At 39.6% G+C, this 26,107-nt stretch overlaps 2 protein-coding genes across 2 annotated transcripts; both read left to right on the top strand.

Moving 5' to 3' along the window:
• The first annotated feature begins 3,482 nt into the window (after positions 1-3,482).
• Positions 3,483-8,152, top strand: si:dkey-43p13.5 (visual system homeobox 2). Its single transcript, XM_034711942.1, has 4 exons — positions 3,483-3,564; positions 6,396-6,569; positions 6,866-7,023; positions 7,662-8,152. Exons 1-4 carry the CDS (start codon positions 3,552-3,554, stop codon positions 8,073-8,075), a joined length of 759 nt encoding a protein of 252 aa, XP_034567833.1. The 5' UTR covers positions 3,483-3,551; the 3' UTR covers positions 8,076-8,152.
• A 4,295-nt stretch (positions 8,153-12,447) lies between these two features.
• micall2a (mical-like 2a) lies at positions 12,448-24,110 on the top strand. The gene is made up of 17 exons (XM_034712032.1): positions 12,448-12,797; positions 13,189-13,237; positions 14,378-14,519; positions 14,716-14,885; positions 15,048-15,178; positions 15,268-15,762; positions 15,880-16,064; positions 16,714-16,771; positions 16,999-17,198; positions 19,335-19,442; positions 19,620-19,684; positions 19,873-19,996; positions 21,894-21,996; positions 22,337-22,410; positions 22,488-22,602; positions 22,717-22,763; positions 22,853-24,110. The coding sequence occupies exons 1-17, from the start codon at positions 12,655-12,657 to the stop codon at positions 22,930-22,932; spliced, it is 2,289 nt and encodes a 762-aa protein (XP_034567923.1). The 5' UTR covers positions 12,448-12,654; the 3' UTR covers positions 22,933-24,110.
• Positions 24,111-26,107: the final 1,997 nt, after the last annotated feature.

The following is a 26,107-nucleotide window of genomic DNA, read 5'->3' as shown; positions in this document are numbered from 1 at the left end:
GTAGTGGATGAGAAAGAATAATAATGTGCAGTGTTCATGATCGCCATTATGTTAGATTGTATCTTCATCAAAATGAGTGTAGAGTGCAACAGTTAATCCACTTCAGCCATGTCTGTCAAGGAAAAAAAAGGATAAGAATCCTACATCTTTTGATTCAAATTTCAACTCATGATAGTGTTTTCCTTGAGATAAACAGTCCTACATTGGTCCTACATTTGACTTTGCATTTAGCTAGTTTATGTAAACTTGTTACTTGAATATTTGAAACATTTCAAATATAATCTAAGACTAGCCTAATCTAAGTGTGTTTCTGTCTTTATTATTTGTATCTCTCCCCATTCAGAGACAAAACAATGACTTTTTGGCAACTGTATTTAAGACATCACTGTGACATTACAAAAGGGGTTAGCTGGCATGGTCAACACAACCAGTTTTTGTAGGGGCTATTTTTTTTTAGCTTTCTATTCAAAAACTAAACTTGTTTTTTTTTTCCCTAAAAAAGTTTTAGAATTCTTTGAACGCCATTGACTGATCATCAAATAAAAGACAAACCCAGCTAGCTAGCTAGCTTGTTAGCTACAGTGGGTAGAGACCAAAAAAGAGCTACAAGAGAGTAAATACTGGACTGTCATTCTTCATTTAGATAGAGCATACAGTACATCAAACTAATGTTGTTTCTTTAGATATCCTTGATGCTCCTGCTCCCTCTGTCTATACTATCTTTAAAAGTGCAAATATGCCTTAAATGTGTGCACTGTTACCTGTCATGACCCAATGATAAAAAATTAAAAAAAAGTATGATTATCCTAAAACAATTTTTTAAAAGTACTTAATCATCCAGCCAATAAAACCTGTGGTCATTTTTAAATGAATGTTCTTTCCACATTATTTGTCTTTATTGCAGACTGTCTGTTGTCAAACTCTGGACCCACATCCTTCTGTATGGTAAAGCTGGAGTTAAATTTAGCAAAACACACTCATCACTGCAAACTTTATGTCAAAGCTGACTGGCCATCCTTGAGTGCACGCAGGCATACACAATGGCTATGTCTGATTTATAAATCTCTTCTTGGCTTGGTCCCAACTTTTTTGTGTGTGTATCTACAAAGAGCCACTATGCCTTGCACTGCTCCAACATCTTACAAATGTGTGTTCCCCATGTTCAGATAGAGTTCGGTAAGAGAGCATTTAATTCTGCTACTCCTACTGCTTGGAATAGCCTACGCTCCAGAAGGACTTGAAATTGTCAGATTTTATTTCACTTGAAGCCTTTGGCTCCATCTTAGAAGATAGTGTTGTGGAAGTTTTCGCCGTTACTTCCCGTTGCTGGTGAATAATGAAATAGAGACTTCTGCCGGCCGACAAGGTTTTATTTTCTTTGCAAGGAAAAGGTCAGTCAACACCCGAGCGGTTGGAATGGAGAAAGACCTCGAACATGGGGAAAGCTCGAACATTTATACCTGAGGACCGCCCCCTAAGGTGTGTTTCACACCCTTTGTCTGTTGCAGGTATCTACATCAGGGTGGGGTCCCTAAGGTGTTTTTCACACCCTTTCACACCCTTTGTCTGTTGTAGGTATCTGCACCAGGATGGGATTGTGTATTCATCAAGGAGGTTTCAGGGTCTAGACGTCACAATTTAAAACACAATGGGACCTAGTGTCTTGATGAGGGGTCAAGAGATGGGGCGTCTCGGGCAGTTGACCACAAAGGAACGGATTTTACCATTACAATAGACAGACCACAGATTAGTGCCTGTGTTTTAAAAAAAATGCTGATTTGTGTTCACGAATTGCACTTTATTTGCAAATGAGTTGCACTTTTTAAATTATTGATTGTTTCTACATACTGTCTGTATATATGCTCCATTCTATTGAACTGTACTATTTATTTTGACGTGTGCTGCTGACCTTTTTGCCAGTTCGCCCTTGTAAAAGAGGTCTTGATCTCAGTGTGGTTCTCATCTGGTTAAATAAAGGTTAAATAGAATAAAATACAATTTAAAAACCATGTCCTAAAATTAAAGAATCATTGCATTTATCTGAGATCAAAAAACAACACACACTTGAGGGGAACTGTCCTTTCCTACTTTGCAATGAAAGACAGCAAGCTCAAACAAGTCCATTTGAAGCCGGAGACACCTGAAGGACATCCCATTGGCGGCTTTCTAAACCCACAGATAATACACATTCTGTCCCTGCAGCTGAACCTCTGCTAATGATTGGATGATTGCCATGCTAGCTGTGACTCTCCAGTGCTGCCTGTCAGCCAGGGAGCTAGAGATACCAGAGAAACCAATAAGTCCTGGCATTAGCCATTACTATTGTTGTCTTAATGCCTCCTTCAATTACCCACAAGCAGCTCTTTTGAGAACCCACTGTCAGAACTTCCCCCACTGGTTTTTCACATATTTGTCCCTGATTATCCGGATCAATGGGCATTAAAGGAGCCAGGCAAAGACAAACACAGTATTTTGGGGGGCTGGGAGAAGGGGGTCCACTTTCAAACAGACCAAAAATCCCTGTAACTACCTGTGTGCCAGGGACAAACGGAAACGGCTATTCAGTCGTCAGTTCCACCACACACAGTGTTTATTTAGCCACAGCTCAGACGAGACACTTTTAATCTATTTTGCTTTTCCCTGCAGAACTTGCAAACCCAAGAAATAGTTTTTTTCAATCTCTGTCTGTTCCCTCTGTCACACACACACACACACACACACACACACACACACACACACACACACACACACACACACACACACACACACACACACACAGATGCAGTCAGACAGACAGGAGCACTAAAAGTTGTGTTAAACTGGCTGATCATGCGGTTGGTTATTAATACATCAACTTAAAGCTCCTATAAGGAACTTTTTGTAACGATCATTGTTGACCCCTGTGAACTAAACCAAAACCTTTGTCTTTTTTGCTAATCATGTCGAGTCAATGCACAAGTATTACAGACAAACCTAACAACACATTTATTTGTAAAGCAATTTTTGGAAACAAGCTTCCCAAAGTGCTTTGAATAAAACAACAGTACAATAAATATATATGATTAACAGATTAGATGAAATAAACATCAGTCTTCAGTTTCAATGTAAACTGGAAAGAAATCCAAACAGCTCAAATCCACTAAGGCATTTCTTTAGTGTTTGAACAGGTGTGGATGAAAGGGCCACAGGTGAGACAGTTTTGGAGGATCGAGCGTCCTGTGACTCACCTGATCTCTGGACGGCTTCCTCCTGTAGAGGTCCTGGGCTGATCAAAGCGGCCTCAGCCCGTCAGTTCAGCAGTGACGACACTGACGGCTGAATGTTTTCACCACAGTCTGAGCTGATGAGCAGTTAGAGGGACGTGTTGTGAGGTGAAATGTATCTTCGGATTAATTGTCACACCTGTGTTTAATTCACACAGACGGTGCTGACGTTCATCTCATCAGGGATCCATCAACACTAAGCTACAGCTGCCTTACTCACAGAAAAAAAGTGTTAATAATCTTCCTGTCTTGGATGTTAATGTGTTGATGTGTATGCTTTGATTTGAGATGGAAAAATCCAGTAAGTACTTGACAACAATGTCTACCGTCGACATACTTTACAAAGCTAATATTTCACCTCAAATTATCTCGGTACATTAGTTATTTACAAGATAAGACAGGATATAAAAAGTTAAAATACTTGATAGTTAATCTTTACTAGTTAAAAAAGCTCTTCCTCTGAGACTGCAGTCTTTACCAAGTTAGTGTGTAAGCACATTTTTAAAAACCTATCCCAGATAAGTCTGTTATAGGTTAACAAGATTCCACAAATCACCCAGTTAAGACTCCATTTACCTGAGGTCTGGGCTGAAATAGTGACACTTGAACCTCCCTCAGTTTTAGCCTCTTTGTGCAGGGATAAAAAAAAAAGCAAGATACTCTTCTTTATCTGTGAGAGATGAACACCAGTAAGAAAAGGGGGTCACTTCACAAATTGTCAAAGCATGTGTTTCAAAAAAGAATCCCACTGCACCTAGAAAATATATTTTTATCCAGTTTGTAATCCTGTTTTCTATGCACAAATGGTTGGGACATGCATTCCTGGATGAGTCTGGAAATATTTTCAAAGCAGCTGTGAGTCAACGCCATCGCTTTTCAAATATAAGCTGCTATGTACTTCATTTTTAAGAATTTGATTTGAAGTATTCGGCTATGAAAATGTATGAGATGCTCCACTATATTTTAAGTGTTACAGATTAAATTAGATATTATATTACATTACATTACATTACATTACATTACTTAACATTATATTATATTATATTATATTATATTATATTATATTATATTATATTATATTATATTATATTATATTATATTATATTATATTATATTTTGGTCATTTTCTTAGGGAACAAAATAGTCATACTTTTGAGATCCCAAATTAATGGTGGGGGGGGGGGGGGTTCTTGAGAAAAAAAATATTGCAATTGAAGCTGGGGTTAGTAGTCAGATTTAGATACACTTTTTGTTATGCTGGTTAAAATGATCGTTATGTCTTGATAGTAATCAATACATAATGTGTTCTTTAAAAAGAGTGAAAAAAGCTGTGTTGGTGTTGAGTAAACCTGGGAAAATACCAACCAATCCCTGCCATCAGGAGCCAATTTATGAAACCAATCAAATCCCGTCCTGCCGTTCTGCCCGCCTCCTGCGCTTACATTTCATGCTTGTCTGTGTTTTTAACTTTCACTATGATAATGTTTTGGTGTTTTCTCACTGCTGAGTGAGACATGAGTTGATGTAGTGCAAAACACAAACAACGTGCTGAGGATCGGTTTTGAATCAGTCACGATCAAATGGTTGCAAATCAGTGGCGCTCGTGCATGTGGGCGGGGGTATCGTTTTGGAGGAGCTCCAAGGGGAGGGGTTAGACAGAGTCCTGAGGAAATGTTACATTCAAATTCATGCTAGTTATCCGTGTCTACCAACCCTAGCTTTAAGAGATACTCATTATGACAATGAAAAATAAAAAGGGTTTTTCCTTCAGAGATCAGGAGTGCTATGTTAGTGGGGATAGTTGGCATCTTTCCAACTGATTTAAGCCAAGACTTTTTTATAAGCTGTACCAATAACTGATCAACACATCAGGCTTTGATCACAGTTATGAGTCCTACATGTTGACAGTTATTTTTGTTGGCTGAAATCAGGTGTGGTCAAAAGATCCACACATGCATTTCAAGTTCTCCAGTTGTTTTCTGTTGATAAATACATTTGTCTCGAAAAATGTAAACAGAATTATTATTGATTATTATTTTGAGGTAACAAAATCTGGGCTAATTCATTTCAAGCTGGCTGTGGAATTGTGTTTTTCACTCCTTTTAATTTTCTAACAGCTGATTTCTTCTCTCATGTAAGGACAAGATTTGTGTTTGTAAGGTGGACTATCGCAGCTCAACCACATTCTCAAACTTTTCCTCCATGGCATTTGGCACACTTGGTAACTTCTGCACATGCCTATCTCGGTAATCTTGAAAATACAACATCAAAAACTTAAAACAATATTAAGAAAATTTGCTAACAGGTTTCTTCTGCTGCTGTCAGGAAAAGTATATTTATCCTGAGACCTGCTGTTCAGGCTCTGCTGCCTCCTGTGTGTGCTTGTTTTTTTGTCCCACAGGACCGTACAACTTGTGTTTTCATTATGTCTCCTTTAATTTATTCTCATTTCATTTGACAACTGTTAAACCAGTCGTGCGAATCTTTACGGTGAACACATCTAAATGGATACACACATCTTCATGGTTGAGTTTTAAGGCAGTGAGCTCCTATCTATCTCCCTGACGCTATGAAGGTGTTGCAACTTGTCCCAGGAAGGTAGAGAGAGAAATATCCAACCACACACGTACTGATTGCAGGAACAATTTGGGAAAGTAATGACAAATACAACAAACAGTAATGGAGTGAGACCGATAATCCACTGAGAGATGAATCACAGGTTGGCTTTTCACCTGTGTACTATAAAGCCAGCCCTGCCGTCTGTTTGGGGTCATGTGACCGGGGAAAGGAGGGGGAGAGAATTGGAGAAGAAGAGTAGAAAGCCAAGGTGAGACCACCTCCACCACTCAAATCTTACCTTTACTCCTCAGGCAACACCCAGCACCTGCACTCAGCTCCAAAAACTAGCAGGAAACAGCTGCTGAACAATAATAGTTTTTTATTTTCTACTCTTTTTTAATCTGGACATTGGGATGCATTCCTCTAATCCAGCAGCATCCTTTTAAGAGTCAACCTGGCCCTCTTCAGTGGACAGATACTTTATTTTGGACTCTTATGAAATCTCTATGGACATGTTTGGCCCTAGGCAGCTGGTATCTGCTCTCCTGCCTGCAGTCTTCCACTCACCTGCAGCTCACTTTTTCCCTGCATTCCCAACCAGACTGGGCTCTCAACCTCAGATCCTCATCCCGGGGCCCTTTATCAGCTATGAATCCTTGAGGACTTTTCTGCAACCGGAGCCATGCAAGGAGGCTCTGCTGCTGGCCACACAGTCAGTTGGGATTGGGACACTCACAGAAGGCATAGGTGAGTGCAAAACCTCGGCTGCTGTTGCAAAACAATGAAGTGACTCTTAAAACAGGACTCGTTCAGCCAAACTGGCACTGTATAACCACAGTCTCTTGGATGGCCTCAGTCAGAACCATCTGATTCCAGTGTAAATGTTTACAAAAGATTAGCTAACAGCTCGTAACTAACAATCAATTATCAAGCAGTGTTAAAGTGGGCCTAATGATCGCTGCGTTAATTATCCAATCTAGAGCCATTAGCTGGTTGTCACCCGTTGGCGATTGTGTAATTGGTGCTCGCGCTGTGCTTTCCAGATGAACAGAGGCCAGTGAAGCAGCGTCGTGCACGGGCCAACTACAGCAGCTGGCAGCTGGAGGAGCTGGAGAAGGCCTTTGAGACCACCCACTACCCGGACATCTTTATGAGGGAGGCCCTGGCTGTCAGACTGGACCTCATCGAGGCCAGAGTGCAGGTAACAGGCACACAGTGTTAACTACTCAGTCCACTCATTTTGATATTTCAAGTTTGGCACCTTAGATTCTTGTGCAGGCAAATCACTCCCAGCTTTGGTTGACAAACAGATTCTAAATCCAAAGACAGATGTATGTATTAGGCTCATTTGTATCAATATACTGCAAATCTGCATTATTCTACCCATCTGAAAAGCTTGTTATAATGTCACAATGTAAGCTGAAATATTTATTTTTCCTTTCCCAAAACAGCCTCAGATATTATAGATAATTGTCAAAGTCTTCTGTATTTGCAGCATCCAAAAATACATTTAAAAATTCAGCTTAAAGCAGGGAGAGGCCTCAGCATATTTTTGGGAGGGTTACACAGTTCTGCATTAAGAAGACTTCTCTTTCTTGCTAGCTTGGGCGTGCAGAATGCCTACACATTCTTCTTAATGCTTCTCATGGCATATATTAAGGTGAGAAGACTGGAAATGTGTATCCTTCAAAAAGTAACCCTCAGCATTAAAATTTCAAATAATGCAGAAATAACTTTTATATGGTTATCTTTTGAAAAACGGTCATCCAAACTGTAATCATATTTCTATTTATGGCTTATGTCGTTGTTTGTATTTAGTATTCCTTCATTTGTATCCAGGTTTGGTTTCAAAACCGCCGTGCCAAGATGAGGCGACAGCTAAAACTCCAGGGCCAGCTTGCAGGAACTTATGCAAACAGAGACATTGATGAAACGTCTGAGAAACCGAGCAGAAGTCTAAAAGAACAGACAGAAGATTCTGACGGAGAGAACTGGGAGAGACGACAGGAAGGAAACAATCCATGGACAAAAGCTGCAAACACTGCACTGAGTGTGTGTATGCAGCCTGTGAACCAGAGGTCAGGGAAGTGGGACCGGAGACCGGAGGGGCCGAGCTCAGAGGAGCTCCGCTTCTGTAGCATCGCCAAGCTGAGGGCCAAAGCCAGAGAGCACGAGGCAGAGATTCACAGCACTGTGAACACTTCAGGAGGCGACACACATACACAGGACGCTGATGACACTTGTGATGATTGATCATTTTACACGCTTCCTGTTTGTTTGGATGATTGTAGCCAAGAAACAGTCATGAAACACACTTTTCAAACCTTTCACATTACTTGTTTTACTTTTTGTTGTAAATAATGTTTGTCATTTTTATAAAATTATAACAAGAGTTCATCTTTTTCTATTATAAAGTCAATTCTGACAAACCTCTTTGTGAGTTTCTCCTGGCACTTTTTCATACAGAGTTCACAAAAAGTTCTTCAAAGTCTGGGTGATTAAAATGTAACAGTAAAATGTTTCTGCACCCTACAATTAGCCAAAGTCATATGCACATTCTCTGCGTGTCATTGTGTACTCTATATGTGATTTTCTTTACCTCCTAAAGGCATTTAGCTTGTCAATTATAAAGGTCCTGGCTGCACTCCGGGTCTATTACAGATCAGAGTGACGAACCACAAATGCTGTCACGTCATCTTTTCAGTCTATCAGGGCTGAAATGGAACACAAAGAAATCATTTCTACATGATTTCACCACTGACAGCTCATCCCTGACCACTGAGGTTACAAAGGATGTCTGCTTGCAGACACACGTCTTCACGGGAAACAATGGAAACAGCTGTGGGATGAAATCATGAGGAATTTGTCTATTTGGATAAAACATTTCTACATTTTTAAACTATATAGATCAAATGCATAGTATGCAGTTGCCCCCCCCCCCCCCCCCCCCCCTTTTTTTTTCTCTGTGATAGCGACGTAAGTACCACAAAGAGATGTAAATTATTTTTGACAAAAATAAAAGTGAACAATATAAATTGTCATTTTAAATGTTAAACTTAAAACGTATATATATATATACGTCTGGAAGCAATGATACTCTCTTGTATCTCTGCTCTCTGATTTTAACAATATATCTCACTCAATAAAAACAAACAACTGCATAAGAGGAAATAGGCTCAAATCATAAAATATTCAAATTGCAAATGTATATTTTGAACAGTGTTGTCTTATCATCGGCTAAAAAAGGCCTAATAAAAATTGTATGAAACAACACAATTAATTTATGGTTATACTACTCTTTTTCCTCACAACAACGACTGTTTGTCCTAAAGTATAACCATGATCTATATTTCAAGTGTAAGCCCTGTATTTGCTTTCTGTGTACACATCTGCCTGCATGAAAATCTTGCTTGCACTTTTAATCTGCATGCCTTTTCTTAGCATTTGCCGGTGTCTTTAACTGTGCAGTGTGACGCTGCCACCTTCTGGGCATGAAGACATCCTCAGACAGGACAGGTAAGAGATAGTGGACACACAGCAACGTACAGAATGATTAAAAGAAAATCCATCCAAGTCTTACGTTTCTGTTTGATTGTGATCCCTTATCTGTGCTGTAGTGAAACTCAAAGATATGCAAGTGATATGGAGACCCTGATGTTGTGAATAAACAATTTATGCCTCAAAGTAAAGGAGGTCAGAGTGGGTGGCTCACATTTCAAGGACTCAAGTTCAGCTCTCTTCTCATTGGTTTGACCACCTCTGATAAGATCTCTGGGTCAAACTTTGACCACAAAATGGTTAAAAATTGAAGGATTGACATGTTTTTTTCCCTATGTCATTAGATTACGACTCAAAATCACAAATCTCTCAGACAACATTTACGTGTTTAATTCTTGATAGTTGGTTTATTGCCTAAAAGTTTTTAAATATCAGGTTTCAAGTTTCCCAAATATTTTGTGGGACAGTACGTGCTAATTAGGCAGGAATCTTTATAAGACAATAGTTGCCCTCAATTAGTCCCCAATTAGGCCCCACACAAAGCTGAGTGAGGTGACAAAATGCATGTCATAGATTCCCTTCCTCTTCCTGGTTCACATACTGCACACTGACCTCGATATGCTGGACCACATAACAAGCCTGGTGTTTAATTACTTGGGAATCCTACAGTAGTCCTCCTTTACTGAGAGCAAAGAGAAGATAAATGTAACAGGCTATTCAATTAAAATATTATGGTAAATTCTCATATAAACTAAATGACAACTGAGGCATTTATTGGAAGAGATTCCAATAGAAATACAAAAGCACTTCAGCAACTGAAAAACAAAGAAGCCACCTAAAGAAAAAAGAAGATTACTTATATGATACAGAAAATGTAGACTTGAATGTATTTCATGTTTTGTTGTTGTTGTTGTTGTTGTTGTTGTTGTTATGGATACTACTATTTGCATTTGGCTCTAGACTGGAGGATAACATCGATATATAAATGGCACTGTCTGTCCCAACAGCAGAGAAGCACATCCATACATGAAGTGCAGCAGTATTTGGAAATAATTCAAAAGCAAAACTACCTATTGACACTTATTGTCAGTATTTCATCATAAGCACAATATTTTTTACTCATTTATGGAGCTGGCCAACAGGGGCGTGTCCAGACATGGCATGAAGCATGTGCACAAACATATATAAGTGGCCTTTATTAACCCTTTATTTTTTCTCCAGTAATCGTTTCAACTTTGACTTCTATCATTTAAGAGTCTAATACTCCTGTGCATTATTTTCCTATTTTGAAAAGTAGCCCTACAACAACAAATCTTGTGAGCTTTATTCATGATGGTTTGTCCACAGTTGAAATGTGAAATTGTGAACAAACTTTTACACTATGTCTAACTGTCCAAAATACCCCTATTGGCAACATTTTGGTACTGAAACGCTGTTTTGAGACCAGGCGGCGGTGACGGCCATATTGCTGCAGTCAAGCGCTTGTGACGTAAAGAGGCGGGCTTTGAGCCTCCTAGTCAACAGCTACAGTGTTCCCGCCTGACAATCGAGTCAGCTGTGCCTCTCATTGGAAGACTCGTAATCTCAATATCTTCAAAATTGCCACGTTAGGAAACAAAATCACCCTCGTACAGTGTGTGCCGATCGAGAAATGTGCTATCCAGACTACACTCGTCTTTTGTACCAGGCTGTAAACATGTTTATTTCTGCTGTAAAGATCATCTTTTTGAATTGGTGTGTAGCCTATGTGGTTTCTGGTACTTCTGGAGCCAGCCTAAAGCCGATCCTCGATGAACTGCAGTTTTAAGTACTTCCGCATTGGACTCATATTTTTAGACCGGAGGTTGCCGCTTGATTAGGATTTTGGTGTGGCCACAATTTCAAGGGGGGCACATACCACCCCAAGCCATCCCTCTGGATACGCCCCCGCTGGCTGCTGGCTTGGGCATGCTGGGTGAAACTATTTTGTTTTTACAAAAAACATTTTTCTTATTATTATTTGGGATTATTTTTAATCCAATACGTTTTTCTGTATGTCTTCAATATGCTGCTTGAGATCTCTGTCAGAATCCTGCACTTATTTAAAGCTGCTGTGAGGAACTTTTAGCTTGTATCGATTCTGGCGTCACCTTGTGGACAAAGTGATACCTCTTATCTCTTGTTCTGTACATGCAAAATAGTGTCTTCAGACAATAACCTCATCCTGTTGTCTTTTAACATTTAGATTTATCTTACAATGTGATTATTTGCAATGAAAACAGTCAAAAAAGGGTGTTTCTAAAGCGAGATGTATATCATCTGTTCTGACACCTACACCCACAGAGCAGTTTTAGACATTAAAATGACAAAAGAGAAGGTATCAGTGTTGTTGTAGATGGTCTTGTTTGCTTTTGAGGGTCATAACGAGGCATCAGTATCATTTGCAGTCTATTTCTCAGCCAGTTAAAAACTCCTCATAGTGCCTTTAATTAGGAGTTTGTTCTTTATGGACTTAAATGAAACTATGAACATTGGGAAAACACCTATTACCTGGATGTGCTTTCTTTAACTGTTGAGAATGACAAATCATCAGTCGGTGTCAAATGCAGCGTAGTGCTATCAGTGGCGGAGCCAGAGGGTGGCCAGGGGTGGCCATGTCCACCTCTGAAAACTGATTGGCCACCCTGAAATTCTTAAAGATGATTGGCTATTTGCCAAGTCAGAGGCATTACTTATATTCAAATCAGCTATTGTGTTTCAGCAAGCTGCAGAGACAGTAGTTTCTGTGGATTTGAATATTATTTTTGTTGATGCTTTGACTTTGGACAATCATCTTCATTTTTGAGTCCTTAAAGAGTTCGGTTCAGCAGATTCAATGTTGACACTCTGTCGAGTTACATTATTAATGTTAATGTTAGAAATATATATTTTTTTAAACATTTTTAAAATTATTTTATAAAAAGAAGTTAAAGTAAATGTGATTAGTGGAAGTAACCCTCCTAGGGTTGGGGTAAGCCCCTAATGTTTCCACACCTGGCCACCCCTTAACAGTCAGTGCCCCAGTTTGGCCACCCAGGTCAAAACTGTGTGGCTCCGGCATTGAGTGCTATGCGCACAGATACACACACACAACACACACACACACACACACACACCAGCAGCACATCGCGGAGTCTCAGGGCGCGCGCTCAGGTAAAGAAGGAAACAGGACGCAGCTGCAGCGCCACAGTTCACGGTCAAATCGCGAACACAGACATTTGTTTTCATCTCCCTTTCCTCCGGCTCCTCCGCACTGAAACATCTCTGCCTGTTGCACACGCTGTCTGTCTGCACTGGGTGAACGCTGAGTGGGAGCATGGCTGCCATCAAGGCTCTGGAGCAGTGGTGTAAAATCCACTGTGAGGGCTACAGAGATGTGGCCATCACCAACATGACTACTTCTTTTAGGAACGGACTAGCTTTCTGTGCGCTCATACACAAGTACAGACCGGATCTCATGTAAGTAATTCACTTTGAAAAACAATGCTAAAATGTTTGTTTTATTTTTTCTGAAGTCGCTTAACTTTGTCTTTAGAACAGGGACATATCCTCTTTTTATTTTGACATGAACAACTGTATTCTGGATGGCTGTTTGCAACTTTGGTACTCAGTAGTGACCTTTCTGATAGTTTCCCCCACAATTAACTTTTTGATCTTTGGGTGATTTTTCTGGGTTTTAATTCTGCCTTTATTATCCTTGTTCCTGAGTTAACTTTAAATAAAGAGAGCTGTTTTAATAAATAAAACTTGTTTCAAAGACTTGAACCCATCAGTGTTGATGCAGTTAGATGAGGTTTTCCCCTCCATATCTAACCTCTCTATTCATTGTATTCCTGTTTTTTTTTCTCAGAGACTATGACTCACTCAAAAAGGAGGATGTGTTTGAGAACAACAGACTGGTAAGAAGTCAAGCTGTTGAACTTTTGTCATAACTGCACTCCAGCAACATAATCCGACACCCTCTTTATTAACCCCGGAGTCACAGGGACACATCCGGCATCAATCTGTGTTTGTTCTTGCCTTAGCATTAATGCAGAAGGATGTTGTAATATTCAGCTAGTTTCAACATTTTAACAGCACAGCAGAAGCCGCTTCCAATTCTGGTTTCCTTTTAAAACTTCAAAACTCAGATTGTCCCTCTGCCTCTGTCCACTTGACCTCATTTATTTTGTTAACCCCTACATGACCTGAGCCGCACAGCCAGGACCTCTCCATTATTCAGACTTCTTCCATTTGAGCAGCTTCCTCTGAGAGTGCTACACTGTGTGCTCTGTGTTTGACTTCCTTGTTGTCTCGGATGATACCAGCCGTGTCAGCAACAAACCTGAGCTCAGGGAAGAAGCTCTCCAGGACATTCATTTTGAATGAGGCCTGCTGTCATCTGCCACTGGATCCTCATGATGACAGCTCACTTGATGCCATGGCTGATGTGTTATTTTTTAATCAAATTTAAACCGCAAGAAGAAGAAGTCTAAAGCTGTGCTGTAGCCAAAGAGTAGTGTGTTTAAACTGGTTTTAGTTTTGGACAACTTTTAAAGATACTCAGCGAAGCAAACACGAGAACATGACCAGTGCTGTAATTCACACCCTTCTATTTTTCATGAATAGTGTCATGTGTCTTCCAGGCGGTTGTATCCAAGTTGTTTAATAAGAAATCGTCTGTGTGTCTTTGTAGTAAAACCATTGTACAGCTCTGACTGCTTTTCTTTTACAGACAGACTTGGTATTCAGTTCGGCTTTGCTTTAAAGTTAATGAGCATGTCCAGGCTGATGCTAAACAATGCCCTGCTATCTTTCTCCCTCCGTCCTTTTTCTTATCCTTACTCGCTCGCAGGAAGAGCTCTATTCATTATGAAGCCCTTTATGACCTCTCTGGCCCGCTGCTGGTCTATTTAGAGGAGACTGTATTGTCTGACATTTTTACACACTGACATTTGCTGTAATCGGAGCAGACATTGCACCCAGCGAAAGCTGTTTTTTTTTGTACGGTTAAAATGTGTGTCCTGATGGCGTTTGTTGTTTATGTTTTGTCGGTCCAGGCTTTTCAGGTGGCCGAGGAAATGTTGGGGATCCCAGCTTTGTTAGACGCGGAGGACATGGTTGCTTTAAGGATCCCAGACCGGCTGAGCATTCTCACCTACGTCTCCCAGTACTACAACTACTTTCATAGACGGCCTCCCAGTAAGAACACTAGTTCATAAATCCATACACTGAATAGCTTAAACTGAGTGTTCTTCATCTCTCCAATAACCAGGATCTTTTTAAGTCTTAGCTTGTTTTTCTATATGTTTATTTACTCAAGCTTTAGATGAAGGACTTTTCTTTTTCTCCCTCACCACAGTGATGTTGAAACTAACAGTGCTCTGCTTCTTCTCAGTGGGAGGTGTAAAGAGGCCAGCAGAGGGCTCCAAGGAGGAGCCATCAGAAAGAAAGAAGAATCTCCCGGTTGTTGCCAAAACCTTTGTGTCTAAATCAGCCACCGAGAATCGCTCACCTTCCTCTCTTAATGCTCAGACATCTCCCAAGTTGGCACGAACAAATGCTCAGGTCAGTTGTCCCACTTTTGCAATATTTTCAGTGCATTTATTGATAGTTTTTAACTCATTTTCCTTTCATTAGATATAGAAGAGGTATTTTGTTATTTTTGGGTGGGGGAAGTAAATGTTAATATGGTAGCTTTTTGGATACAGTTGTAATTTTCTTTTTCAGAAGCCGGTTCTTGCAGAAAATAGCAACAAAAATGGCACTCTCAGCAGCAAATGTGCTGCATGCAAGAGTCACGTTCATCTGGTTCAGAGGCACTTTGTGGAAGGCAAGCTCTACCACAGAAGCTGTTTCAAGTAAGAACTGTTTCTATATTATTTCAAACCTTTCTGTCATGACTCGTGTGTATTGCTTTTATATCTTCTCTCTCACATACTTCTATCAGGTGCAGTGAATGCTCGAGTGTGCTTCATGCAGGATCCTACAAACCTGGGAAGAATCCAGACACTTTCATCTGTAACACCCACCAGAACAGTTGCAAAGCTTCCTCCTCCGATTCCGGGATCAAAAATAGTTCAGCTGGGCGATTAAATAGTGCCAGCCAGACCCAGCCTGCATCACGCCCCTCTTCCTCTGTGCTGTCAGCCCCGCTTAATGTCACAGTGAAGCCGGTCACTCCTTCCCCACCTTCCCCGTCTTGGACAGCCTCGGCCCAGAAGACTCAGTCGGCCAGGCAAAGGTTCTTCCAGTCTGCAGCGCCGCCAGCACCAAGTAACAGGAAGCCCACAGAGCACTCAAGTGTTTTAGGAAGGCCAAAAGTCCCTCTGAGTTCTGATGAGGAGAAGAACACAGCCAGGACGAACATTGGGATGAAATTGGGACAAGCAAACTGCAACAACAACAACAAACGCTTGTTCAGCATCCGACCAGCAGAGAGACGGTGAGTGTCGCTTGGAGCAGATTCTTGTTATGAAAATTAAGACACTTGAAGTCATTCCTGTTTTCTGTATCGTTTTGTGTTGACTTTTGATAGTGAGGGCTCTCTCTCTCTCTGCAGGTTTGGACATGAGCCAACTATTGCTGACAGCTCCAGTTTGAGAAACGATAACTGCAGCCAAGACCCAGCAGGAAACCAGGCAGGACAGCCCTCCACCAGCCAGACAAACAATAAGGAATTTCCACGTCTGAAGGCCGTCAACAAAGACAGCACAAGGCCAACAACTGTACACACAACAGCTGCAGGCAAGCGCCTCTAAATTTATTTCAGTTGTTCTTGATCCATTATTTGACATCTTGCCAACATTCAACCACCGCCTCGCCAATTCCCTCTGTCTGCCTGCGAACGCATTCAGAGAAAAACAAAGCCCTTTTGTCATTTCTGCCCTATTTATGCAGCCGGTGCATTTAGCATGATGTTAGCTCCATGTGTGATACTGACATTTTAATTTTTGTGTCACACTTGTAATGAACTGTCATAGTTGAGCTGTCATTCTCCCTGGATTGATGTGCGAGCAGGGGAGCAGCATCCTGACAGTTCGACAGAAACACAATTACTTTTGGTTTTTAATGAACCAGCCCTAAAATTATCATCTTTGATTAAAGTCCCTATCAGGCAAAGTAATTATGTTGCATAATGAAATATTGAACTCTGAATACTTCCACCATGTGACAGACTAGACATCTGAACCAGTCGCTGCTCCCAATTTCAGCAGTAGAAGTGAGTTTGACACAGAGAGAAGTCAGAGGAACACTTCACCGCTAAAGCAGATGTCAAATAAAGGTTACAAAGAAAATATGTTCCTGGTTTCGGAATTAAAAATGCTTTCGACATCATGTGACAGAAGTCTTTGCAACTTTCTGAAGCCATCGTGCTTTTATCTTCATCTATCAGATCCAATCCAGGAGAGGCAACCAAAGCCTAAACCTTTGAACATCCAACTAGCGCTAAAGTAAGTGTCCTCCATCCTCAGAATAATCACTATATCTCATTTAGGTAGAACTGGAAATGTCACTCTCACTATCCTTACACTTTTTTCTCACCCCTGCTAGTGATGATTTATTGTTTCCTTCACCTTTGTTTTGTTCTCTTCTTCTCATTCCATCCAGATACTGTTTGCACTTTTACAACTCTGTTGTGAAACTCCTAAAGGTTTCCTCGATTGTGTTTTTCTGACAGAGATTCTCAAACAGAAGTGTGTACCAAGCAACATGAGCCGATGTTCATGTTCCAGGCTTCCTCTAATGTCTCCATCAGTACAACAAGGCCTCCCTCGGCTCCAACACCTGCACAACCAGCAGTTAGCATTGCTCTGTTTGATCCTTCACAGTTTAGAGAAGTATCACCTCAGAAACCTCAGCATGGATCTGGAAACCGAGGTGAGTCGCTTCTGTACAGACATTTGTCTACCAGTAGAGTTAGTTTATATAAAGCTTGTGAGAGGGAAGTTTTTCAAGCTTGAAGATGGAAATTCAAAAATGTAATCTTTAGATTTCGAAATGTATAACAGAGATACAAAATCTGAGATGTGTTACAAAGAAAATACGCAACTTTAAGTCCAACTTTGGCTCTACATTTTTTCAATATTTAACTTTTTTATTTCAGCAACATGGAAGGGAAACAAGTTTGTTTAGCTCCAATATACATTATGTTCACAACTGCGTGAGTGTGCATATTTTTTGGCCAACGCAAGTAGGGTTTGGTATCAATTTTAGAGCATTTTCAGGGTAAACAGTTACCTACTGCAGTTGAAAACAACACTATGAGAGCTGATGGAGTAAACCCATAAAAGCAAAGTTGAGGCAAAACCACTTAATAATGAGAAGAAAGTTAAAACAGATTAGTAAAATTTGTAAAATGAGGGGAGCGTCAGGTTAAAAAAAACAAAACTCTTTTTAGTTCAGGGCTACAAAACAATGTCACATTGTCCAAAGAATGAGACAGTGGTGCTCTTATTTCAAAAGCATTACCAAGAGCGCTTCTAAAGTTTTGTGTCATGATCACCTTACATTTACTAGTAAGCGCCAAACACTAAGTGTAAAAAGTGCAGAAAAATCAAGATTTAATAACTGAAGAACAAAAGGTACAAACAAAACTTGTTAAAACCTCCAAAAACTAAATCCAAAAGAAAACACAAGTAAACACTGGGAGAAGCAACACACAGTGATCTGAAAGACGTACAATGATCCAACACAGGACAAGGGAAACAGAGAAACTAAATACACACAGTAATCAACACAGGTGTGGACACAGGACACAGGTGAAACTAATCAGGTTCATCAAAAAGGAGGGAAACACACAAGGGCAGGAAGTAAAACTTCACAGGAAACACAGGGATCAAGAACTACAAAATAAAACAGGAAATAGAACAGACTAGGTTAAAACACAAGAAAAAACACAAAGGAATACAACACAAGACATGGATCACTAATAACACAAGGAAGAGAAAGGATAACTAATAGGAAACAGATAAGGAGGAAACTAGGCATGAAACACAAGGAAATAACTAAACTTAATATCAACTCATGTTAGACAGATGACATTTTGAATGATTACAAGATGTTGGGTTAAAGGGAAGTCAAGCAGTCACTGAAAAATGTTTATATTTTGGTATCAGATCAAACTAAACATTAAAAACTGTCGAATTACAAACCAATCCATGATCCTAACCACATGGTGACACTTACAGGAGTTCTTAACTAGTCATGAAACAGTCTTAAATTGACAGTGGTGCTTCTTTATGACCTAAAAAAGCAAACAAGGCAATTAGAAAAAGGTTGTCAATTTCTAGTTTTTAGGGGCTACGTGTCAGATCACACAACTGTCAGCTAGCTAAAAAAAATAACAGCCTTTTTTGTTTTAAATTTTTCACAGAAAATATTTCTAATGAGTTGAACTTTGTCCCGTTGAAGAAAGCAGGATGTGTTTTTTTGTCAGAAAACACTGCCTACATATGTACACGTTGTGTCAGCAAAGAGCCAAGAAGTATCACTCTGTCCACATGGGGCGCCAAAATGGACACAAACTGTTCATTCCTATCTGAAAAATCACGGGATTTCTGTTTTTTGGGGGGGTTTTTTGCCTTTATGTGACAGGACAGCTGAAGAGAGACAGGAAATGTGGGGAGAGAGCGGGGGAAGACACTCAGGAAATGGTCACGGCCGGGAATCGAACCGGCGTCCCCTGCAACAAGGACTGTAGCCTCTGTATGGGTGCTTTGACTGCTAGGCCACCACCGCCCCATATTTGAACAAAGTTTGATGTTTTATTTCCATCCAAAACCTCAGGACACTTCAGTGTGAACCAAAGTGTTAGACTGACTGTCAGACAGACCTGTATTGCTTTCCTACAACCCTGCTAGCATGGCTGAAAATTCACGAATCATCATTCACGCTCAGTTTCCTCAACTGACATTCCGCCCTGGTTGTTGATTTCATGTCAATATTTTCTGCTAAAACAGAGAAAGTCATTAGCAGATTGAACTTCTGGCACCAACCTGCCTGTCCTTGTTTCAGGTCTGAAACATGAGAATCACTCGCCTGTGAAATCCCCACCCAGACTGCCAGCTGAGGAATCCATCAGCTCTTCGACGACCGCTCCAGTCGATCACGGAAATCCATCACGTGGGTTTGAAATATCACCATCAAAGCCACACATTCACATCCTCAGCCATCTTGTTGATTTTCATATGAGCAGTCAAATTTCCACTGAAAATAAATCAGGTGAAGTCGTTTGTGACAATGCTTTTCTGAAAAGCTGCCATGAAAGGACTATCTAATCCCATTTTATCTACCTCTTAGGCGCTAAAAAGGGAAAGTATTTGTCACCCACCAACGCCTCCAGGACTGAAATGAGGTCACCCTCTGTAAGTTCCCTCCATTAAGTCTCTTAAGAGATTAATTAACAGCTCTACAAATATGCTTTCATTACATTCTTGGCACAAAAAAAAAAAATGGACGACCTTCTCTGCGTTTAAGCGGCCAAAGTCGGAATTTTCAAATTAAAGTTATCTATATTTGACTGTGACTCTTAAGTTCTTTTGTTTTATATCAGGTGAAGTCTTATCATATTCCAGCGCAGCAGATTGAGAGAGAGCTGAACGATATTGAGATGAACTTGGCTCAGTTGGAGAAGGAGGGAGTGGAGCTGGAAAAGAAACTCCGCAGCTGTGAGGAAGGTACTTTTAACCCTCAAATGAAATTGAATGTTGATATGTAGGAAACAAACTGTGCAGCTTTTGAAAATAAAACATCCCCTCAAACAACTTATTCAGAGGACATCAATGCAACAGTCAATTTGGCTCTAATAGCCTCAACACAACTTTCATATTTTATTGTGCACACTGCTGAATCCCACTGCTGCTTGAGGGAGAGTATCTCTTGTGCAGGGTCCTCACAGGCACACACACACACACACACACACACACACACACACACACACACACACACACACACACACACACACACACACACACACACACACACACACACGCACGCACACGCACACGCAGTCACTGTCAGCTGGAAGTTGAGGTGTGTGGGTGTGTGTTTAGGGGACACACTGGCCATTTCTATTACTGTTTCTGCAGCCAAATGAGGTGAGAGGCACAGACGGCCCACAGGGATCCCGCTTCTCTTTTGAGGCAGTGGGAGTAGGGGGCATGATTGCTTCGCTCAAGGTCAACATGACTCGGGTGTAGTGATATATATTCTGGTCAATTTCATACTTGTTTTTTTTACAAAGTGCCACCCAGGAAGCCTTAACATGCAGTTGCATGGACAGAATTTGACATTAATTGTGCACCACCTCAGAGACAATCAAATTCTCGCCATCGTGAAAACTAAACCCTGTCACTGAAGTTTAAGGAGAATTAAATCATGTTTATTCTGGTGATGCTTTGGTACAACAATTATTTAGTCATGTATATTTTTAAATGGGGATATATTTCCTTTAAAAATCTAATGATCAAACAAAATATGTAATGAATTATGACTTCATGAGGCAGAAACTGCAAGTTTTGTTGCAGTGCATGTGATATGTGGGGTGTAGTGGACCAAATGCATCTGATTAACATATACTACTTTAAACGGCCTTAACATTTTAAATTAAATGTTGAAAACTGTCTTTGTCAAAGCTTCACTTTCATTTTAAAGCCCAAAACAAATTTAAACATGATTTCTAGTCACACTTAAATAAGTGATGAAGGCAAATGCTAACTTCATCACTCTAAGTTGAACTCCTGCACATCATAACTTTCATATCAAGACTATGTTTAGCGCAAAGATATGTAATTATGGTAAACATGGCAATACTTGTGCTTGTCTATGCACTGTTATGATTAGTTTATCTATAAATAATCTGCATTTCTACATATCCTTTGTTGTATTATATTTTCGAAGATGATGATTCAAGTTTAACATCGAGCAAACAAAAAAGAGAAGCATCAAATCCTCATAGTTGAGTGCTTGAACCAAAGGCTATGTGTGAATTTCTTCTTGCGTACTGACTTGACTATTAATCAATTATCAATACAGTTTTTCATCTTTATTCACAAATCATTTTTTTATGTATGTATTAGTTTAGAAAAGGAATTGAGCCAAGTGTAAATCAAATATTCACCAAAACTCTAAGTGTGATAAAGAAATGCTCAAGTATGAATAACAGCAGGTATGACGAAATAGCACAGTTAAGAGAGCCAGTTTTATCACCAGTTGTTTGACTTATCCTTGTTCTGTAGCGCAGTAATGTTTACACCGAGTTAGAAATATCAGATTTCAGATTATATTCACTAAGGTGCAGAGCAGAGTATTATTGGCTGCTTATGACTGTCCCTGAAGAGACGTGCTGACACGGTCCCAGGAGGTGAATCAGACCGCATCACAGCAAACCTGCAGCCTGCTGCTGCACACCAGCCAAATTAACCGAAAAGCCATTTGTTATCACGTTTAATTGTATTACTTTTTGATCATATAGTGCATGAAAATAAAGATTTGATCTGGTGAAAACAAATAGAGCTGGATATTATTAATCAGGAAGTGTGTGATATTAACGTTTTTAGGAAATGTGTCTTTCAGAGGGCGATGGAGACGTAATGATGGACCCTCTGATGGTTGACTGGTTCAATCTCATCCAAAAAAAGCAGATGTATGTTAGAAAGGAGTCAGAGCTTGTTTACATGTGAGTTTCATCTTTTATTGTACCTGAGTTTTATTTGCTCTTAAATATGGTTGTTTCTGTTCCCCCAAAAAAGTTTTTCATTGAACTACAAAGTTATTTTTTTTCATATTAAACTAAAAACTCCTTAACTTTGAATATCTTACAGTGGATTTTCTCAGTGCAGATGAAGCCCATCATCACTCTCATTATATCTGCAGACTTACTTTTGCCAAACCAAAAATATTTCTCTTAGAATTTTTTCAGTTCAACCTGAAATGTCATGTGCATTATAAAACAGCTAAGCCTCTTTTTTCTTTTTTTTTTTCTTTTTTTTGATGTTATTAATGGCTGCGTGTGTCAGCGCCAGGACTCAGGAGCTAGAGCAGCAGCAGCCAGGTGTGGAGGGGGAACTCCGCAGGCTGCTGGAGAAGCCAGGTAAGAGACACCTCTCTCGACTTCACTTCTGCTGCTTTCATTTACAAACGCTGAAAACTCTCGATTTGCTTTCACAGATCATTTAAAGTCCAGAGAGGAGCAACAGCAAGAGAAGAAGTTAATGCGAAGACTGATGGAGATTGTGGATGGCAGAAATGCGATTGTACAGGTTCTTGATGAAGACAGGCTAAGGTAACTCAAAGCATCTTTTATTATTAATATTTCAATACATGAGTGATAATAAATGCAATCACACTGGTTCTGTGCCAAGTCGGTAACTAGAGTTGTATGTTTGATTATTTTCAGGGAAGTGGAGGAGGATCAGCAGTTGAATGAAATGATGAAAAATCTTGGTAAGTATTGTATGAAATATTAATTTGTTCAGATATAATTTTCAGATTTAAATGCACCATTCTAATACTCAGTATTTGTTTATAAATAGGAGTAAAAAGAGGCAAAAGTAAGAGGAAATCCTCGGTCTCCAAACTGTTCAGACGAAGAAGTAAAAGACAAGTGGAATGATATTCAAGGAAACTTTTTATCACATCTGGGTTATTGAATTATTGCTTTAAAAGAATAATGTTTTTATATTTTAATACTGAAGAGAAGTAGTTATATGATGATAAATAATGTAATGTTGTCATTTGTTTAAAGTATTTCCAAAGTTCTGTTAAAATCTTATTATTTGTTCAGTATTTACTTTCACTTCACTGTTCCTGAATTACTTGTGATTTCATCTTATTCATGCTGGGTGTTTTGGTTTTCACAAAGTTGCTTTTATTTTGTTTTAGGACAGCTGTTTAATCTGGTAAACACATGAAAAAATGTTCACATGGATATGTTTTGTTTGTTGGGATGGGGTGGATATGAATTAAATGTTTCTATATTTATTTGGCAAATCAATTTTAGCTAATTCAGACTCATGAGGTCAAGACAACTCAAAGTTTAATTCAGAGTTAAAAACTAAAACTATGACAACTTACAAATTCCAGAGGAAACACTGGCTGTTTTTCATGTAAAGAGGAAGGAGCAGAATAAACGTGTAATCCTTCAACAGTCTTAATCCAAATGAAATTATTTCAGCATTTATTTAATAATGGATTTTAACAAATTTCCTGTAAGGATATTAGCAGGCGAAAAAAAACCTTGACAATGAAGTTAAAATGGCTGTGGAGTGTAAAACGAAGAGCCACACATGTTGAACCGCCTCTCTGCAGACTGCCGTTCCTCTCCCACGCTGTACTGTAGGTGGCAGCCTGGGTATGCTGTATCACCAACAGGAACTTGGAAATCCAATTTGCCACAGTACGGACAGTTAATTTCTTTGCTAATTTTATAAATGCTTGAAAAATGTTCAGCTGTGCTGATGCAATAATGTTATGTGAAGAGGATTAGGCAGAGCAGTAGCTTATGGCCGGGGAAGGCTTATAAACTATAGGTTGTATTGAGCTTTTTATCTTCAAACTGGGTTTAATTAAACATTACTCTTTACTAATATCTGCATCTGAAATTCTCAGTACCTGCACTATTAAAATGTGTAAGGGACATGAGGAGTCACTGGAGTGTGAAAATGGCATCCGAGTGTTTATAGGGAGTGAGCAGTACAGTTATATTTAAGGTTTTATTGAATGGTATGTACTTAATCTCTATTTATAGTATTTTAAAACTTGAAATCTGTTCAATAAATCCTTTGAAGATTAGTGTGTATGAGTTATTTACTTAATAACAGCTTCCCTTGGCACACATTTGACTATTTATTTACACCCCTGAACTTTCTATCACTCCACTTCCCATGTTAAAAGCTCCACCAATGACTGTTGATTCAACATCAGACACTGCTTTCAGTGAGAAACCAACAATGCTGCGTTTCTCTAGTATTAAAGATGTGCAGAAATCAAAGAGCTGCATCGGTGCATGCTTTTAATAAGGATTTTTGAGGATGACATGTTGATAATTCACTGCCGTCAATGTATTGCTACGATTTATAAACTCCACATCCCTCATTTTGAGATGCATGAAATTGTGATCATGAACTTGAACACAATCTTTGGAGCTGAGCAGAGTTGGGGATGGTATTGGTACAAAATGCAATGCCTGATGTGGCTGACAGTCGAGACTGAATGTGTGATATTAGAGTTAATTAAAGCTTTGCGCCCCATCTACTGCAAATGCTTGCACTTCTGCAATTAAGAATCAAAGGCGAGGGCTTAGTGTCAGGGGGGTGTCTAATACATGGTTTTAACAGGAATGGGACCTGATTTGCCGAGCTCCTAGCGACAAGCATTAACAACAGCCTCAAATTAGAGGGACATTAATATTCATAAGTAAAACAATTCATCCTGTGAATGTGTGATGAAATGGAATCCTCTGAGGTGAGCTCTTGTGTCCAGGCTGCCATCATTCATTAAAATATGCCATTACCCATGAAGTGCTTAATCTTTATGAAAGGGTGGTAAAATCAGTTTGAACTGCTCTGACAGAAAGGTGGAAATTGTAACATTGTTCGGCACCTTATATTATATTAATCCTGTGTATTTTTTAAACAACACATGAAACAGTAGAGCTTTCTTAATGTCTCATTGGTCAAACTGTTCAGACTACTGAACAGAAAAATACAGTGTTAAAACCTCTGACAGTTCCCTAGTATGCTTCCACTTGCCACACAATCTAAATTGTGTGTGTGAATGTGTGTATGTGTGTCATCTTATTCCAGTCTCAGCTAGAGTCTCTGCCACTAGCCTGTAATTATGATCCTCGAGGTAATTTTATCAGGCTCATTAGCTCTGATGAGTAAACGAGAAGCGTGCCTCTAATTTATTGGCCATCCAGGCTGGAGACTTAATTCTCATCAGAGAGATCATAATATTTGTACTGAGAGACAGATATACAGTACATATTCTCAGCTAAAAGGCTCCTAAACCAACACAGAGGCAGAGACTTCTGTGACTCAAAACCAGTAATTGCAATAACAACATGATGTTTGTTTGATTATTAGGCATGTGTTTAAATTATTTCCAGTCTGAGCAGGACATAAAACCTGTTCCTTTTTTGACTTGATTTAGAATTAAAGCTAGTGTTTGTATTCTTTAGACTCTTGTGACTTTATTTTCTGCACAAAATTAGATTCTCAAACCTCTGCAAACGAAACAGCATTGTTTTTTCCCTCCTGTTCGACAGAGATGATCCATTTTCTGTGTCAGAGAATGTGTTAAGGGAGCGGGGTAAATATGCTTACAATTTTCAGTGTGTAGAAATTTGCATTGAGGGGAAATTATGCATGCTGGCTAGTGGAAATGAAATGTATAAAGTGCATGACTGGTAGACTTGACAAGTGCAGCTTTCATCCATCTCAAATGAATAATTTTCACTTCCCTTAAACATCCTTAATCCAACCATGTTATCAGCGGGCATGCAGGATTCTGCCAGACTTTCTCCTGAACGGCACAGCAACTTTCAACTTGCCTGAGATTCTGCACTGCAGTTGCTTACCACATGGTCTTAGGGACTCACTCTTATCCTTTCCCGCTGGTTTTGTGGATCAGTAAAATTCCTTCAAAACACAATATATACATGAGGCAAGTCTTAATAGATAGCAGAATGTCTCACTCTACCCTCCTGTGTGCTGCCTCAGAGGTCGACTTAATGCACTGTATTTTACCTCTGATTCACATTGGCAGAGAACTCAGAGGAAGGTGTC

This window comes from Notolabrus celidotus, chromosome 20, assembly GCF_009762535.1.
Source record: "Notolabrus celidotus isolate fNotCel1 chromosome 20, fNotCel1.pri, whole genome shotgun sequence".
Classification (NCBI taxonomy): Eukaryota; Metazoa; Chordata; class Actinopteri; order Labriformes; family Labridae; genus Notolabrus; species Notolabrus celidotus.
The sequence above is the reverse complement of the archived record's forward strand: the minus strand, read 5'-3'. Positions and strand labels throughout refer to the sequence as shown.